The sequence below is a fragment of the Enhydra lutris genome, unplaced genomic scaffold (genome assembly GCF_002288905.1).
Source record: "Enhydra lutris kenyoni isolate GAN:26980312 unplaced genomic scaffold, ASM228890v2 scaffoldscaffold28, whole genome shotgun sequence".
NCBI classification, from domain to species: domain Eukaryota; kingdom Metazoa; phylum Chordata; class Mammalia; order Carnivora; family Mustelidae; genus Enhydra; species Enhydra lutris.
Window position 1 is genome coordinate 2,326,048 of NW_019154112.1, and position 17,340 is coordinate 2,343,387.

Genomic DNA, 17,340 nt, shown 5'->3' on the forward strand with positions numbered 1-17,340 from the left:
TTTCTTTTCTTTCCTATTCTTTTTTTTATATATAACAAAGTAGACATTCAATTATTTATTTCATGTCCTCCATACTAGATGTGGGCAGTGTTCATGTATTTTTCATTCATCATTATATTCCCAGCATCAGATCAGTGTCTGGCTTATAATCACCACTCAAGAATATCTGTTGATTGAAGAAAGATAAACAGACTTCATAGGCACAGAGGAAAATATGGTGGTTGTCAGAAGGGAGAAGGTGGGAGGAATGGGCAAAATAGGAGAAGGGGATTAGCATTTTAGGATAGAAGCAGATTTCTTAAACAGGACACAAAAAGCATCAACCATAAAAAAAATATTGATGAGATGGAGAACATTGAAATTAAAAACTTCTGTTCATAAAAAAGCACACTAAGACAATGAGAAGGCCAGGCCCAGAGTGGGAGATGATGGTTGTAATACATATTACTGGCAAAGGACTCACATCCAGATATATAAAGAATGATCCAAATCAGTGAGAAATAGATTGGCAACCCAAACTTTAAAAAATGGCAAAGAGGCTAGAAAGTACTAATGAGGACAGTAGAAAGGCCTACAGAGAGGTAGACAGATGCTCCACCTCCTTTTTAGGGAAACATACTGGAAACATGAGGAGATGGCCCTGATTACCACCAGAGTGGTCAAAACTACAAAGCTGACCAGGATGTGAAGCAGCTTTCTGAAGACTTGATGGGGTGTGAATGGAAGACCACTTCTGAGCACTGTCTGCATTTGCTGTACAGTTAAACACTGGCATACCCAGCAATTCCAGAACTAGGCGTGCCCCCAGAAAATGCATTCACAAGTGCATCAGAAAACACATACAAGAATGCCTGCAATAACATTATTCATAATTGTCTCAAACTGGACACACTTCAAATCCCTAAAACAGTAGGAAAAAGAAATGTGGTATGTGCAAACAATGGACTACCATAAAGCAAGCATGACAGACAATATTACATGATTCCACTTGTATGAAACTTAAAAATCAAGAAATACTAATCAGGACAGTGATGACTTTGGGGAGAAGGAGTGTACTTCAAAGGTACTTGTTCTAGATGGTGGTCACCAAGGTGTGTGTTTATTTTGTGATAATTCAATGAGCTGTAAAAACTTGTGACTTGTATACATTTATATGTATATGTGTTATATTTCAATAAAAAGTTAAGAAAAGTTTTAAAAAATACAAATTGACTAATGAATGGATTAACAAATGAATATTAAGAAAAGGTTTCTTTCTGATTTAACTGGGGCATCATCTGGACTTTGGCACTGTCCCTTACCATGATTAGTAAGTCTTTTAGTAAGTGTGTGACCTGGGTTTGTAAATTGTACTTGCTTGTTGCATTGATGTTTGCCTGTAGTGATTCTTAGTTTGTAAAATATTAACCTTGGGCTGAAATTAGCAGATATATTTTTTGCAAACTACTCCCAGATTTTAAAGCTTGTAATAAAATTGAAAAGTATGGGTTTTTAATGTCTTTTTGAGCTCTCATAATTGAGTTTTGATCACACTCTATAGTAGAGTGGCTAACACATGGTAAAAAAAAAAAGAAAGACAAAAGAAAGAGGACTCCCATTCTTAAAGCTCATCAGCTCAGACAGAGGAACAGATGTATTTTTTGTCCCTCCACCAACACAAAGTGAAATTAGGGAGTCCATTTCAGACCAGAGAAGACAGGGAATGTACTTGAAACAAAAGGAGTTTTGGCACCTGCGTGGGAATATTCCTTCAGGGCCGTGTTCTGAGGTAGACTAACAGATCATTGGCTCCAATTATCATAACCATTAACCAGTAAATGAATGAGGAAGAAGGCCCCACATACAAGAAAAGTAACCTGGGTCTATTAAAAGGAAGAACAGTGAAAGCGTCGGTGTCCCCTTCATTAGCTTCCTCTGGCAAGCTGTGTTTTTTAGAAGAAGTAGGCTTATTTAGATATCATCATCCAACATGTTGGGAGGGGGACTATTAGCCTGGTGAGTGGCCAAACGTATTCTGTCAATGTCAGGATCCTGATTTAGGGTCATTAAGGCCTGGACATAGGGTACCTCAGTCCATTTGCCCTTTTTCCTGCAGAAGAGATCTAAATGGTAGATCGTATTGAAACTCAGCCTCTCATGAATGGCCATTTTTCCTCATCTAATAAGAGGCCATGAATGGTTACAGAGAAAATCAGTCTTGTCTTTCTTAAATCTTGTGATCTGAATTGATGCTAGTGGGTTAAAGACACCCCAAAGGAGAGCTCTTGGGGACTGAAAAAGGAGATCCCATGTTCCTAGAGAAGCAGAGCAGGTCCATTAGCAAGAAAATCTCCCATACTCCCCTGTGACACCCTATGCAGGATATGTCAGAGGATTCCAGTGTCAAACTAGCTGGAGGTGTGCCTAGAACAAAACTGCTGTGAACACTTCCAGCCTTGTAGGAAGGATGTAGGAGTGATGCTGTTGGCCCCCCTCCCCACAGCATTCTAGACTACAAATTGGTGCTGGTGAATTGGCTAAAATCTGGTGACATGCCATGAAAACCTGCCATTTTTAGCCTATAGAAAACACTAGAAAAGTTTTATGAGGAGAAATTACCAGATATTGTGATTCAAGCTGTGATTAGAGGACACTGATGAAAAATTGTAAAGATAGAAATCCATCATGGTCTAAGTAACATCCCAATGCAGGTAGTCTTTACAGCCAACTTCCCTAGGAAACAGCCCTTTGCTGGGTTCTTATTCAGTTTTGGCTGGCTCTCAGTGGAGGTCTTTTGGCCAGAAGTGGCTAGATAAGTGATGTGGAAGAGACCACATTGGACCAATGAGGAGGAAACCTCAGAGGAGAGTCTTAAGGTTGGCAGGCATCCTAGTGACTTAGGCAGCTGTCCTGTGCCCAACAAAGACAGCTTTGTATTAAGATTGGAATAAAGAGAAGGCATCAAGCTTCTGGGACTTATTACCATTTCGGCGAGGGTACTGGCTTCCAGTCAAAATGCAGGCTTTTTTCCCCTCCCCTGAGATCAGCCATGGGCTAGAGGGTTGCAGCTTGAGCAATCGACATGAAAGTGTTCCAATAAGACCTTATTCCTAGAATAGTCCCTGAAATGGAAGCACAGGAAGAGAACTTTGCACTGAGGTTGAAGTCCAGATAAGAAGAAAGGCCCCATGTTGGGAACCAAAATGATGTGAGGCTAGTGAGCAAATGGTCAAGATATAATTTTTAGAGTTTTCCATGCAAAAGGTGATTTTATTATAGCACAGGGACAGGACCCATGGGCAGAAAGAGCTGCACAGAGACTGTGAGCTATGACTGATCTTATACTTTTTAGTTAGTGGGGATAAGGGATAGGGATAAGGGATAAGGGGATAAGGGATAAGGGAATTTGGAAGCAAGGCTTCTAGGACCTTGAGGAGGCAGCTGCTGTTAAGATAAATTTATTTACTACTTTCTAGTAAAACATTAATCCTGAGACCCTTCAGATGTATATAGGTGGACCAATGTTCGTAAGGTAATTGCAATCATATTTTGGGTGGGGCTGTTTATGGTTATCACAGGGAAGTAAAACTAAAAAGAACAAAGCTATAGTGGTCAAACATGAAAGGAAGTCCTTAAGGGAGCTTCAGAAGTGTTGTGATCTGTAAGCCTGTAACCTACGAGCCACAGCAAATTCTAGGCTTTGTTCTGTTTTCTCTCATCAAGTGCTTATCCAAAGATAATGAAAATATGAATTTGATGAGGCATAAACACCCCCATATTTATTGTAATATTATTTATAATAGCTAAGATATGGAAGCCATCTACCAGTCCATTGACAGATGGACAGGGGGAGGTAGTATGTATAAATACAATAGAATTGTATGCAGCCAGAAGAAAGGATGAGATTGTGCTATTTGTGAAAACATGGATGGATCTAGAAGGTTTTATACTAAGTGAAAGAAGTCAGACTGGGAAAAACAAATACTGCGTGATTTTACTCATATGTGGAACACAAACAAACCAAATGAATAAGCAAACAAATGAAAGGCCAAATCAGACCTGTGAACACAGAACACAAACCCCTGCTTGCCAGAGGGGAGATGGAGTGCGGTGTGGGCCAAAGAGGGTGAAGAGAATGGGAGGTAGGCTCCCAGTTAGATGATAGGTACACCTGCGGAGAGCAAGTTTAACTTGTTGAATCAGCGTGTTGCCATCTGAAAAAAAAAACAACAACATTGTCTGTCAATTACACTCAGATAAAAATGAGCCATAAAAAATAAAAATAAATATTAGAGATTTTTTAAAAGTGGGTTTAATACTTCCTACAAACTTTCTACAAACTGGCACATTAGAAATTCATAGTTATTTTTAGCTTAGTCATTATTTTAAAGCCTAGGTGTTTCTCTGGAAGTGTTTCAATAGCACTTGAAGCTATTATATGCTATTATATTATATGCTAACAGCTATTATATGGCTGTTCAAGTAGAATGTGCAATCTTATCACCCCACTAGATAATTTATTTTGAGCAAGAAAAATCATTCATGGCCAGTGAATACTGTTTAGTAACAAATAGCTGGTCTGTGAGCCTGATGAACTGGCAGTGTGTGGGTTGGGGGAGTGAAGTTTGCTGTTTGGTGTCTTTTCTGCAATGTCTCCAGGTGTCTTTCCAGCGTCCTTCAGGAAAATCTTTCCTGTGCTTTGTCATTCCTTCCCCTCCTCTTCCAACATGGGATCCAAGGGCCAGCATTCAAGGGAAATAAGCTTTCTGGCCCAGTCATGCTAAGCCATTGTTGAATCCCAAGGTCCCCTTTATTCTTCTCTTTCATCCTGAGGTGTGTGGAGCTGGGGGCTGGGCTGGGCTTGGGGACTGGGGTGTGTGGTTAGGGAAGTGCTAGTGCAGCTTCAGCCCTCCTTCTTCTAGAAAGTTCCTGGATGAAGGCTTATTAGATGTAAGGGCTCATGTCTTCCTACATCTCTGTTGCATGTGTGAGAATGAAATGTCATAAGAACAACTGGTGTAGCCTAGGTCCTGGCACTTAGTAGGTACTCAATAAATTTGTGCTTTCCCCCCCCCCCTCTGTTCTTGTATAAAATTCCCCTAATGTCTCTCAGGCCTTAAGAAGGCTCCCTGTTGGGCAGGGAAAGTTGGTGGGAGTGGGGATGGAACTGGAGGTTAATATTGGTCCTTGTACATTCATTATTTTTCAATTAAGATGGGTTTTCCCAATACTCCTGACTCTAAGTGGATATTGGCAGAAATGCACATTTGGGGATAACAGCATCAGATGTGCTCAGGTATATCCAGAAGTCCTGGGTTTGCCCGGAGTTTTAATATGTCCGACCAGACATCTGGGAAGAAACTCCCATGCATTGATGGGTCAGTCTTTGTTTCATTAAAACAAATGCATCAAAACATTCAGAAAAATCAAGAGTGAACACAGGCTGAGAGAGGCTTTGCTGGGAGCAAGGCCAGGTCATTGGTCCCAACCAGGAAAATCCTGGGGAGCAGCAGGACAGGGTTTGTGTGGTGGGAGCCACAGTGTCCTTTAGGAGAATGTAATCTGACTCTTATACTTCTCAGTGATTCCCTGGGATCAGGAGAAGAAAAGCATGCAGAAGCTGGCACGTCATTCATGGGTAGGGGCCTGAGATGGGTACTGTGTCCCTGGGCCACTGTGGTGGCCTGTGCCTCATGCAGACATGGAGGAGGCCCATGTGCTGAGGTGGGAAGGGTCTCGTCCTATGGGCAGAGCAGGCTGGGAAAGTTTCCAAAGGGCTGGGAGGACATTCCTGGCATCAGGGTTGTGGGGCCTCCACCTCATCAGCATACTGAGCAGTAGGAAATGCTGTGCTCCTGCTGGGGACTGTTGTCAGCCCTGAGCCCTGCTGTCTGCTCTGAGGCCCAGAGCTGTGGCTAGCCCTGCCTGCTCTCCGGAGGTGTTCACCTGCTTCCTGCCCTGTGTCCCTCCAGCTGTGAGGAAATGGAGGATTGCTGCAGGGGCTCTTTGCTCTCTCATCTCCCCTCCCTGCTTCTCCTCTTCCAGCTACCTGCTGGGGGCTCTGTGCTTGAGTGTGTCCCTACCCCCTCCATGTGTCTCCCTGGGGTGGGTGAGAGCACCAGAGAGCTCTGCTGGCGTCTCCATCAGGACAGATGGCTATTGGTGGAGGCCCTGGCTCTAGAAAGTTTCTCATGATCTTCGAACTGCTAGTAGTTATCTAAATTTTAAGAAGATTCCTAAATGTAAACAAGAACAGGGAACCATGTCATTTGTCTAATGAGGGGTTTATGTCTTAGAAAATGAAAAATGTGAATTTCACCATGAAAAGTGTGAAAATAAATTTGCCCCAATTTCTTCTTTCCTGGCTTTGTTGGTATCTAAGCAGTTATTCTCTAATTAATTCAATGCACCCACAGCTATTTACAGGGTATGGAGTATGTGTTAGGTAGTAGTTTATGTACAAAGCTGACAGAATCCCTATTTTCACAGAGTTTACATTCTGTCAAGAGACAGCAAACCACAATGCCATATAATCTACATCTGTTAGAGGAGTGGAGAGCATGGGAGAGGGAAGTAGAGCAGGTGGGACAGTTGTGGGGGCAGGAGTGGCTGTGGGCAGGCAGTAGTGCTCCATAAGGTGACCAGTGTAGGCAGCGAGATGGGAACGAAGGTGTGGAGGAGGTGGGGCACTAGCCTCTGAGGATCCAAATGCAAAGAGTGTCTCTGCAGGGATGAAAAGCCAGAGCAAACATGGCAGAGTGCTTGGATGATCAAGGAGCAGAGGAGGCACATATTGGCTGAAGCAGACTGAATGACAAGAAGAGAAGCAGGAGTTGAGAGTCAGAGAGCTCTGGGAGGTCTTCCTCTTGGGATTTCAGACCATGTGGGGAACTGGGGAGCCATTGCAGGGCTTTGAGCCAAGTAAGGACATGGTTTTACTTACAGGTAAAAGGGTCACACACAAGGAGTTGGGGAGAGGGTAGTCCCAGGGAGACTAGTCACTGTCATCCCCCAGGTGAGACCAACAACTCAGCCACATTCGAGTAGCATGGAGGCGATAAATCACTCTTCAGAGGTCCAGCAGGGCTGGTCCTGCAGAATATTGTTTCGTGGCTTGTCCACCCATCCTCAGAAGGCCAAGGGCTGTCAGGAGGTGGTGGTGGAGTGAACCTTCTTTTGTAGCTAGTACTGCTTTGGTGCCTGTGACCTACAGAATAGGGGAAGATTTTAATGGAAGTAGCTGTGGGCTCCAGTTTTTTGTGCACATGGAATTCAGCAGAGGAGAAACACATATAGAGAAATAATAAACTTAGGAGCAGGTGTGGGAAATTGCTGGGTGTGGACCAATGAGCAGAGAGTTCCCACCTAGGCCACAGTAGTGCTCTTTGGTGCATTTTCAGTCCTGTCCTAAGAGGAGGCCGGTTAGAGCTGTGGTTCTCAGAGTGTGGCCCCTGGAACATCATTATCAGCATCCCCACCACCTCCTTAGAAATGCACATTCTTGGACTCACTCCAGACCTACTGAACCAGGAGCTCTGTGGGTGGAGTCCAGCAGTCTGTGTTTCACAGGCCTTCCTTGTGATTTTGATGCCTGGGGAAGGTAAGAACCACTGAGTTAGAGAGTCCTTCATAGAAGGACCTGGAGCCAGGAGCAAGGGCTGCTGAGGGAGTCTCATTGACACCATTTCTGGGTCTCAAAATTGTGGTAAGATGATCTTGCCCTGATTCAGAGTGGTCAGAGCTGAGTCCCTCAGGTCAGGGCCTCCTGCCTGACACTTACCTCCTCCTGCCTGGGACTCCCAACTGACAGTGTGCTCCCTACCCCTGGCCTTTCTCACTCCAATGTCTGTGTCCACAAAGGAGTTCCTGGCCTCACCGGTGAAGACCTTCCTCACCTGGGAGGAGGCCATCCTGCACATCCATAATGTCCAGGCATTCGACAACAGGCTGTATGCCTGCTTCTTTAGACAAGGAAGCTTCTGTGAATCTGTCTGTTTGGAGGTGAAGGTGATGGATGGGTGGTTGACCTATACTAGGTCCTGCAGTATTAGAGTCAGGAGCCACCTCAGAGACAAGTAAATCAGCCCCTTATTTTTCAGATGAAGGAAAGGAAGTCTTTCACTTATTCAGTTATTCAGTATGAATATTTAGAACCCCCTACTAAGTACCAAGTTCCCTTTTAGATACCTGGACACATCAGTAAACCAAAGAAAGGTCCCTGCACTGCAGCATTTATATTCTAGAGGCAAAAAGTAGATAGATGGATGGGCGATAGAGGATGTTAGATGTTATTGAGTAGGCATTTTGAAGAGAGGATATCTGAGGGCGAGAGTTCCAAGAAGAGGAACACGCATGTGAAACACTTGAAGGAGTGTGGCTGGTGAGTCTGGGCAAACAGGGAATCCACATAGTTGGTGAGAGAGGTGAATGGGAGGGTGGGGAGAAGTGACAATCCTGGAATAAAGAGGTGATCCTGGTCCATAGGCACAGAGAAGAGATTGATCATGAAAAGCTCGTGAAGAGGACACACTTGAGCAGGTACCTGAGTGAAGTACATAGTGTTCCAAATAGTCATGCAGGTTGATGGACTGGCCCATCAGGGGCACAGAGAGCATGGTTACTGTGGTTATGACAGTTAACCAAATAGTCCAGAGACTGGAATGTGTGTGCTCTGTGGGGAACAGGTATGGAATTTGGGCTGGAAGCGGACAGGGATTTTGTTGGGCGGGGGTGTAGGCAGATGTCAGCATAGAGAAGTCTTTGTGTGCTGTGTAATGGAGTTTGGATGCAGACCTAAGGAAATTTTAAATAGAACTGTGCAGGGGTTTGCTTTAACAGAATGAAGGATGGAAACTGGAGGCATGGATGTAGTTACACAGAGGAAGTTTGGCTGTCTGACTCCATGTAGGGGCAGCTGGGTGGAAGAGGAGGCATCTGGGTTCACAGAGGTTTGGAAAGTAGACTCAGCTGAGTGTGTAGATTTGGGGACAGAATTTAGAGGTGCAATAGAAGACTACAGAGAGTCCCAGGGTTTCTCTTTGGTTATTTGTTTAATAGTAGTAGAAATATTGATAATGATGTGTTATTTGCCAATTGTAGTCATGTTTCTGTGTAACACACAGCCACAGAAATCTTAGTGGCATATGGCCATTTTTTTAGTTATTTAGGGAGTTTAGCTCATCTAGGCTGTATTTCTCTACTCTTAAATGGGCTTCCTTACACATCTTTGTTCATTTTGGGAAAATATCACTAAACACACATCTCCCAAACCAGAAATCTGCTCCACAGAGACAGTAGAAAAAGAAATAATTTTTATTATTTCTATTTTTTATTTTTTAGCATTAACTACAATGTGATGTGCCTCACAGAGATTCTTTCAAGAGATGTGGAGACAAATTAATCTCACCCTTTTCCATGACCATGCCGTCACAACTCATTACATACATGTTCTCTGGATAGACAGTTACTGGCTTTGAAGTCAGCAGACTTGACAGCACCATTTGTCACAAGCAGTTCATGTTTACTTGGCAATCAGGTTGATCACTATGTTCGCTAATTGGCTTTATCTGGAAGGAAACAAAATTCTCCTATCTTCATGACAGGAAGTATTTTTACATGTGAATCCTGGTGCCCACTAATTTTAGGTTCCTACCCTGGCACAGAAAGGGGGAGAGAAGGGTGCTGTTTTCCTTGGTGTTAACAGTTCAAAGAGAGGATTCCCAGGTCCTTGAGGAAGACATTCCAGGATCACAAAGCTAGCAAAAGTCTTATCTAGTTTTTACATTTCAAAAAGAATAAAAAGCACCCACAATCGCAAGTTTCCTCAAGAAAATGCTGCAAGAAAAGGATGGGAAGGGATTCTCTTTCCTTATATTCAATAGGGACAGTGAGTTCTTACCTTTAATTTTTATTTTTCCTCACAAAGGGTCTTGGCTGGGCTTGCTCACGTGGGTTTTGTCCAGTTGGCTGGTGGCTGGTCTAGAACAGCTTCAGCTGAAAGGCTCTGTTAGATTGAGCATGGGCCTCCTGTGGCAAAGCAATGATGCAAGCAATTTCCAACCTCTGCTAGAGACACATTCCCAAACTCTCAGTGGCTGAGTCACGTCACAGGTTGGAACCCAGAAGCAGAGTGTGAAGGCATTAACAATATGTGGCAGAGGGCACACTGGATGTAAAGAAGGCTGAAGGATTGGGGATATTTTAATCATTGTCCTATCATAGATGGGGTCAATCATGAATTAGTTCAGGATTTGAGTTTGAAGTATCTGTGAGAAATGGCAGAGCTAAACCCCAGGGATGTGGATGTTAGGGAAGGAGCTCAGGAGGTATGTAGGGTTGTCAATGGTAGAAATGATGACCCAGTGGCAGTGGGTGTGCAAGCAGATGCCCTAGAGAGTGTGTGAGGTGAGAAGAGCAGGGAAGGATGGATGCTGGGACCAAATTCCTCCTTCTGTCACTCTGGGCGATGGACCACTACCCTCATGGTTGGGGAGAAGAGCCCACACTCTGTGCCTGCAGCAGTCCCTGTGCTCTTTCCTTCTGTTCCCTGAGGCAGGGCTACTGTTTTGCTCCCTGTAGAGGCCACTCCTCAAAGAGGCCCAGAATGCAATGCTGTCCCTGAAGTTGTGCACAGGAAGACTCTACTGGGATTCCTGGATTCTCCAGCTTCTCTCTTGCAGGTATGGGCTCTACCCCTCAAGTGCACATCCAAGACCCACAGGAGGATGGGGTCCAAGTGCTGTGCATGGCCCTGGGGTGGTTCCTGAAGCCTCAGGTGTAGTGGAGAGCTCTCAGAGGGGAGAAGTTCCTGGTATTCTCTGAGATATATGCCCAAGACAGTGGGAGGCTGTTTAGTGTGGAGGCTGCTCTGCTGGTGAGGAATAGCTCTTCAGGCAATGTGATCTGACACGTCTTCAACCTCTTCCTGGGCTAGGGGAAGGCAATGGCTTTTTTCATTTCCAGTCAGTGCTCTTTCTGGGAGGGAGGGGCAGGTGTTCCTGGGTGTGCTTGCCTGGTCTGTTCTGGTCTGCGTCCCTGACAGGGTCTCTGGCTGGGCACAGAGGCCTTCGTTCCTAGGGTCTCTCCTTGGAAGCCAGCTTTCAACGTGAGCCTGAACTTGCTGATGCTCTTAACCCTTGGGGCTGCCTACCACACCAAGAGAGAACATACTGCAAAGTGGCAGGAGATGCAGGAACTGGAGAAACTGCACTAGGACAAGAAAAAGACTAAAATACAAAGGAAAATGTGCTGAATGCCAAAGGTAAGGCAGGGCAGGGACCACGGCCTGTGAATGTGGAAGCTGGTATGGAGGTAAAGTGGACAGGAAGGCCCTTGGCCTGGGCAGGTGGCCAAGTAGGTTCATGGAGGACAGTTGGAGCTGTGGAGCCTCAAGGGGTCTGGAGTTAGATCTTTTTATAGGATACAGAGAGATCTTTTGGTGTGTTTTCCAGGTGTAGTCCTTACTGTTCTTAGTGATGGAAATTCATGCCCAATTTTCACTTTCTTTCAGATGATCTGCAAGCAGATCTTGGTAAGTTCTGTTCTTTCTCCAGAACTTTCTGCATCCCCTTTGTAGGAGATGTTCTGGTTCTCAGCTCACCGTTTCCTGTGTTGCCTTTCAGACTGGAGGAAATCCGTTTACCTGGCTGGTGAGTGACTTTCCAGATAGCCTTGTGTCTTCCATCTTAATTAAGCCAAGAGGTATCTCCTCTCCTTGTGCCATGCAGAGGTATGTGGACCCTTCCCTGGGCGCAGAAGTGGAAGCTGGTGGGAGGCAGACCCTGCTCTGTGAGCTTTCCCTGATCTGTGCCACTGTTTCCTAACCAGTGCTTGGGAATCTGGGGGTGATGGTGGTCCCTGTAGTTTGTTATGCATCTTGGCTTTATTCTAATGCTGACCTACTCACCACACTGCTTGCTTTTTAGCCTTTAATATAACTAGTTCTGTTAGCACCTGGAATCCAAAAGCCAGACACTCTAAAATTTTATTTAAGAAACTATAGAAATTTATATATTATATTATTTATAGAAATAAATGGGGTTCATTAAACAAAGGGGTGGTCCTGACCACATAATTCCAACCAGGGAGAGTGTGTTTTCTCCAGTTCCTGCAAGATGTGGTCACAAACTGGTGGGTAGAGGACTGGAAAGACTATGTGTAAGAATGTGGTGGGATGAACTGTCGATGCCCCAAAATAGCGATGTGTTATCTGAGAAAGATTGGCCACCTTTACGCCAAAGCTCACCTCACATCTCTGTCCTGAAGTCATCCTCCCTTTGACTTCTTTCTTAAATACCTGGGCCTGAGCTTGGGCTATGATGATCCATGACTTTATTCCCTGATCAGCGACTCATCCTGGAACACTTTGCAAGCAATCCTGACCTCTAGGCTTCCTTGACCAGTCCCCAGCCACAGGTCCAGGCTCCTACAACTACTGATCACTGTCTGACTCCTCCCTCTCATTCAGTGTATTGGCTGTCTCCTCCATCAATTCCTCTTCCCCTTCTTCATCTCCTATTCTGGGTTCCTCCCTTTATCCGGGTTCTACAACTGGGACCTCCCCCCACCATCATGGGCCTCTCAGCCCCCTCAGGTTGCTCATGGGCCCAGCTGACACCAGAAAGTCCCAACAGTAGCTGCCCAAACAGTTGTTGCCAACAATGTCACCTACATTGTCCTCTTTCACTCAGGATGCTCCCTGGATACCTGCAAAGTACTCACTGACCAATGGCTGCCTCTATACCCATGCAGCCCCTGATTATGGTTTTGCCTCCCCAAACCACCCACCCCGAAGCTTCTACCTCAGCTAGGGCTGTCTTCTGAAGCTTGCTCAATGTAGCTCTCTAGTGAGCAACCCCTGGGCAGGCCATGTCACTATGGTGCACTACCCACACAGCACCATGGGTATAAGGAACAATCTTAGCACTGGCCAATGAGTGACTTCAGCCTGGGGACTGTTTCCATATAGAATGCTCTTTGATGACTGCTGCTCTGACTCAAACTCTTCCTGACATGCACAGCTTGGTCCCAGCAGCTGGAGCAGTTCGGCAGGGAGAGCCCAGCAACTAGCCTTGTGCAGGATCTCCCATGTTTTCAGAAGGGCCTGGATTTTTATGCGGTGAGGGAGTAGTGAATGACCTCCAGGACTCCCATGCTTTCAACCACCAGAACTTGTCCCACTGTTCCTGCCATGGCTTAGGACCCAACATGATCCTCCCAGGAGAGTCCTCCCTAGGTTTCTCTAAGGAGATTGTGGCAGAGTTGGCTAGATTGCCTGACGTGAGGTGTCAACAGCCTGGCTGTGGCTGGGTTGGGGCTGGAGGAGGAGCTGGGCATGGAACAACTGGGCCTGGATGGGCTCCACATGCTGAGCAAACCTTGTGCCCTGCTCTGTGATCCTGCTGTGTAGGATTCATTCTGCAGTGAGTAGCCGTAGTGAGGGTTTTCTCAGCATCATTCTTCTTTGACCTTGGCCCCATCACTGTCCCTTTTCTCCCTTTCCCCTGGACAGTAGAGACTCCACTCTGCCTCCAGATCCTCTTTCTAACATGAGGAAAAGCAAGGGGTTTGCCCAGGTGACCCCTAAATTCCACACAAGGGGTGTGTCTGGGGAGCTCAAGGGAGGGCCTAATGCACTTGTAACTTGTAATTCAAGATTTGCTTCAGTAATAAATAAACATAAAACCTCATTTTCAAATGGCTTCACTAGTGAATTCTAACATTTATGTTTATTTTTAGTAAGAACAATAGTTTTATTTCTTATATAAAATCAGTTAATACACAGGTAGTGTATTATTAGTTACATAGTGACTCATCAGTTGCAAGTGACACCCAGTGCTCATTACATCAAGTGCCCTCCTTAATGTCCAACATCCACTTACCCCATATCCCCACACACCTTGCATCCAACACCACTGTTTGTTTCTTGTAGTTAAGAGTCCCTTATGGTTTGTCTCCCTCTCTGATTTTGTCTTTTTTTTTTCCTTTCCTTCCTTCCCCTATGTTCATCTGTTTTGATTCTTAAATTACACATATGATTGAAATCGTATGTTATTTGTTTTTCTCTGACCTACTTCACTTAGCATAAACCCTCTAGTTCCATCCACATCCTTGCAAATAGTAAGACTTCATTCTTCTCATGGCTGAGTAATAGTCTATTCTTTTATCTATAACCACCTCTTCTTTATCTATTCATCTGTTGATGGACATCAGGGCTCTTTCCATACTTTGGTTATTGTGGACATCAATGCTATAAACATTGGGGTACACGGCCCTTTCAAATCACTACACTTGTATCCTTTGGAGAAATACCTAGTAGTACAACTTCTGGATCATGGGGTAGCTATATTTGTAACTTTTTGTGGAACCTCCATGCTGTTCTCCAGAATGGCTGTACTAATTCGCAATGCCACCAACAGTGTAAAAGGTTTCCCCTCTCTCTGCATCCTCACCAACATCTTTTGTTTGCTGAGATGTTAATTGTAGCCATTCTTGCTGGTGTGAGGTGGTGTCTCATTGTGGTTTTGATTTACATTTCCCTGATGCCAAGGGATGTGGAGCAATTTTTCACATGTCTGTTGGCCATTTGTATGTCTTCTTTGGAGAAGTGTCTGACCATGTCTTTTGCCCACTTCTAGACTGGATTTTTTGTTTTTAGGGTGTTGAGTTTGATAGTTTTTTTATGGATTTTGGATACTAGCCTTATATCTGATAAGACATTTGCAAATATCTTCTCCCATTTGCAAATATGTTCGCCCATTCTGTACACCGTCTTTTAGTTTTCTCAACCTTTTCTTTTGCTGTGCAAAAACTTTTCGTCTTCATGAAGTCTCAATAGCTTATTTTTGCTTTTGTTTCCCTTGTCTTTGAAGATGTGTCTAGCAAGTTGTTGCTATGGCTGAGGTTAGAGAGGATCCTGCCTGTCTTACATTTAGCACTTTAATCCATTTTGAGTTTATTTTTGTGTATGGTGTGAGAAAATGGTCCAGTTTCATTCTTCCAGATGTGGCTGTTCAATTTTCCCTGCACCATTTATTGAAGAGACTATCTTTTTTCCATTGGATATTCCTTCCTGCTTTGTCAAAGTTTAGTTGGCCATAGAGTTGAGGGTCCATTTCTGGGTTCTCTATTCTGTTCCAATGTTCTATGTGTCTGTTTTTGTGCCAATACCATGCTGTCTGGATGATGACACCTTTGCAATACAGCTTGAAGTATGGAGTTGTGATGGATGCCACCAGCTTTGGTTTTCTCTTTCAGCATTCCTTTGCCTATTCGGATTCTTTTCTGGTTCCATACAAAATTTAGGATTATTTGTTCCAGTGCTGTGAAAAATGTTGATGGTATTTTTGATAAGGATTCCATGGAATATGTAGATTTCTATGGGTAGGATAGACATATCAACAATATTTGTTCTGTAATGCCTGGGTGGCTCAGTCAGTTAAGCATCTGCCTTTGGCTGAGGTCATGATACCAGGGTTCTGGGATTGAATTCTGCATCAGGCTCCTTCCTCAGTGGGGAGCCTGCTTCTCCCTCTGCCTGCCACCCCCCCCTCCTTTTGTGCTCTCTCTCTTTCTGATAATTAAGTAAATAAAATTTTTTTTAAAAGATTTTTAAAAAGACAAAGTGAAAACCAATATTTGTTCTTCCAATCCATAAACATGGAATGTTTTTCCATTTCTTGGTGTCAGTCTCAATTTCTTTCATGAGAGTTCTATCATTTTTAGAGCACAGATTATTTACCACTTTGGTTATGCTACTTCCTAGGTAACTTATGATTTTGGGGTTTTGGTGCAATTGTAAATGGATTGATTCCTTGATTTCTCTTTCTTATTTCTCATTGTTAGTGTGTAGAAATGCAACTGACTTCTGTGCCATGATTTTATATCCTGCCATTTTGCTGATTTGCTGTATGAGTTGTCATGATTTTGGGGTGGAGTTCTTTGGGTTTTCCACAAAGAGGATCATGTCATTCATGAAGAATGAGAGTTTGACTTCTTTGCCAATTTGGATGCCTTTTATTTACTTCTTATTTTTTAACTTTAAAACTTTAAAAAACATTATGGCTTTATTTTTTATTTATTTATTTAATTTATTTATTTATATTTACTATTTTATGTTTTTGTTGTCAGATTGCTGAGGCTAGGATTTCCAGTACTATGTTGAAAGACAGTGATGAGAGTGGACATCCCTGTCATATTCTGGACCTCAAGGGAAAAGCTCTCAGTTTTTACCCATTGAGAATGATATTTGCTGTGGATTTTTCATAGATAGCATTTATGATATTGAGGTATGTCCCCTCTATCCCCCCACTGTGGAGAATTTTAATCAAGAAAAGATGCTATATTTTGTCAAATGCTTTTTCTGCATCTATTGAGAAAATCATATGGTTTTTTGCCCTTTCTTTTATTAGTGTAGTGTATTACATTGATTAATTTGCAGATGTTGGATGACTCTTGTAACCCAGGAGTATATCCCACTTGGTCGTGGTGAATAGTCCTTTTAATGTACTGTTGGATCCTGATGGCTAGTATCTTGGTGAGAATTTTTGCATCATGTTCATCAGGGATATTTGTCTGTAATTTTCCTTTTTGGTGGGGTCTTTGTCTGGTTTTGGGATCAAGTTAATGCTGACCTCCTAGAATATTTTGGAAAATTTCCTTCCATTTCTACTTTTTTAAAACAGTTTCAGAAGAATAAGTATTTTATTTTATTTTATTTTATTTTATTTATTTGACAGAGAGAAATCACAACTAGGCAGAGAGGCAGGCAGAGAGAGAGGAGGAAGCAGGCTCCCTGCAGAGCAGACAGCCCAATGCGGGGCTTAAAGGCAGAGGCCCCAACCCACTGAGCCACCCAGGTGCCCCAGAATAAGTATTTTTAATTAACTATTTACTTTTATTTATTTATTATTGTTATTTTTATTATTTTTTAATAATTGTTTTTAAAAAATTTATAAACATATACTGTATTATTAGCCTCAGGGGTACAGGTCTGTGAATCAGCAGGTTTACAGACTTCACAGCACTCACCATTACACATACCCTTCCCAATGTCTATAACCCCACTACTCTCTCCCTAACCCCCACCCCCGGCAACCCTCAGGTTGTTTTGTGAGAATAAGGGTCTTTTATGGTTTATCTCCCTCCCGTTCCCATCTTGTTTCATTTATTCTTTTCCTACCCCCAAGCCCCCCACTTTGCATCTCCACTTCCTCATATCAGGGAGATCATATGATAGTTGTCTATCTCCGATTGACGTATTTTGCTAAGCATGATACCCTCTAGTTCCATCCATGTCATCACAAATGACATCACAAATGACAAGATTTCATTTCTTTTGATGGCTGCTTAGTATTCCATTGT

At 43.6% G+C, this 17,340-nt stretch overlaps 1 protein-coding gene across 1 annotated transcript in view; it reads left to right on the top strand.

The window, feature by feature from the left end:
• Nucleotides 1-5,680: 5,680 nt before the first annotated feature.
• Nucleotides 5,681-17,340, top strand: part of LOC111152440 (butyrophilin-like protein 1) — a 74,764-nt gene continuing 63,104 nt past the window's right edge. Inside the window, 6 exon segments of the mRNA XM_022510940.1 lie at nt 5,681-5,703; nt 6,583-6,660; nt 7,380-7,579; nt 10,659-10,753; nt 11,489-11,509; nt 11,601-11,745. Coding sequence (XP_022366648.1) covers nt 5,681-5,703; nt 6,583-6,660; nt 7,380-7,579; nt 10,659-10,753; nt 11,489-11,509; nt 11,601-11,745 — 562 coding nt within the window.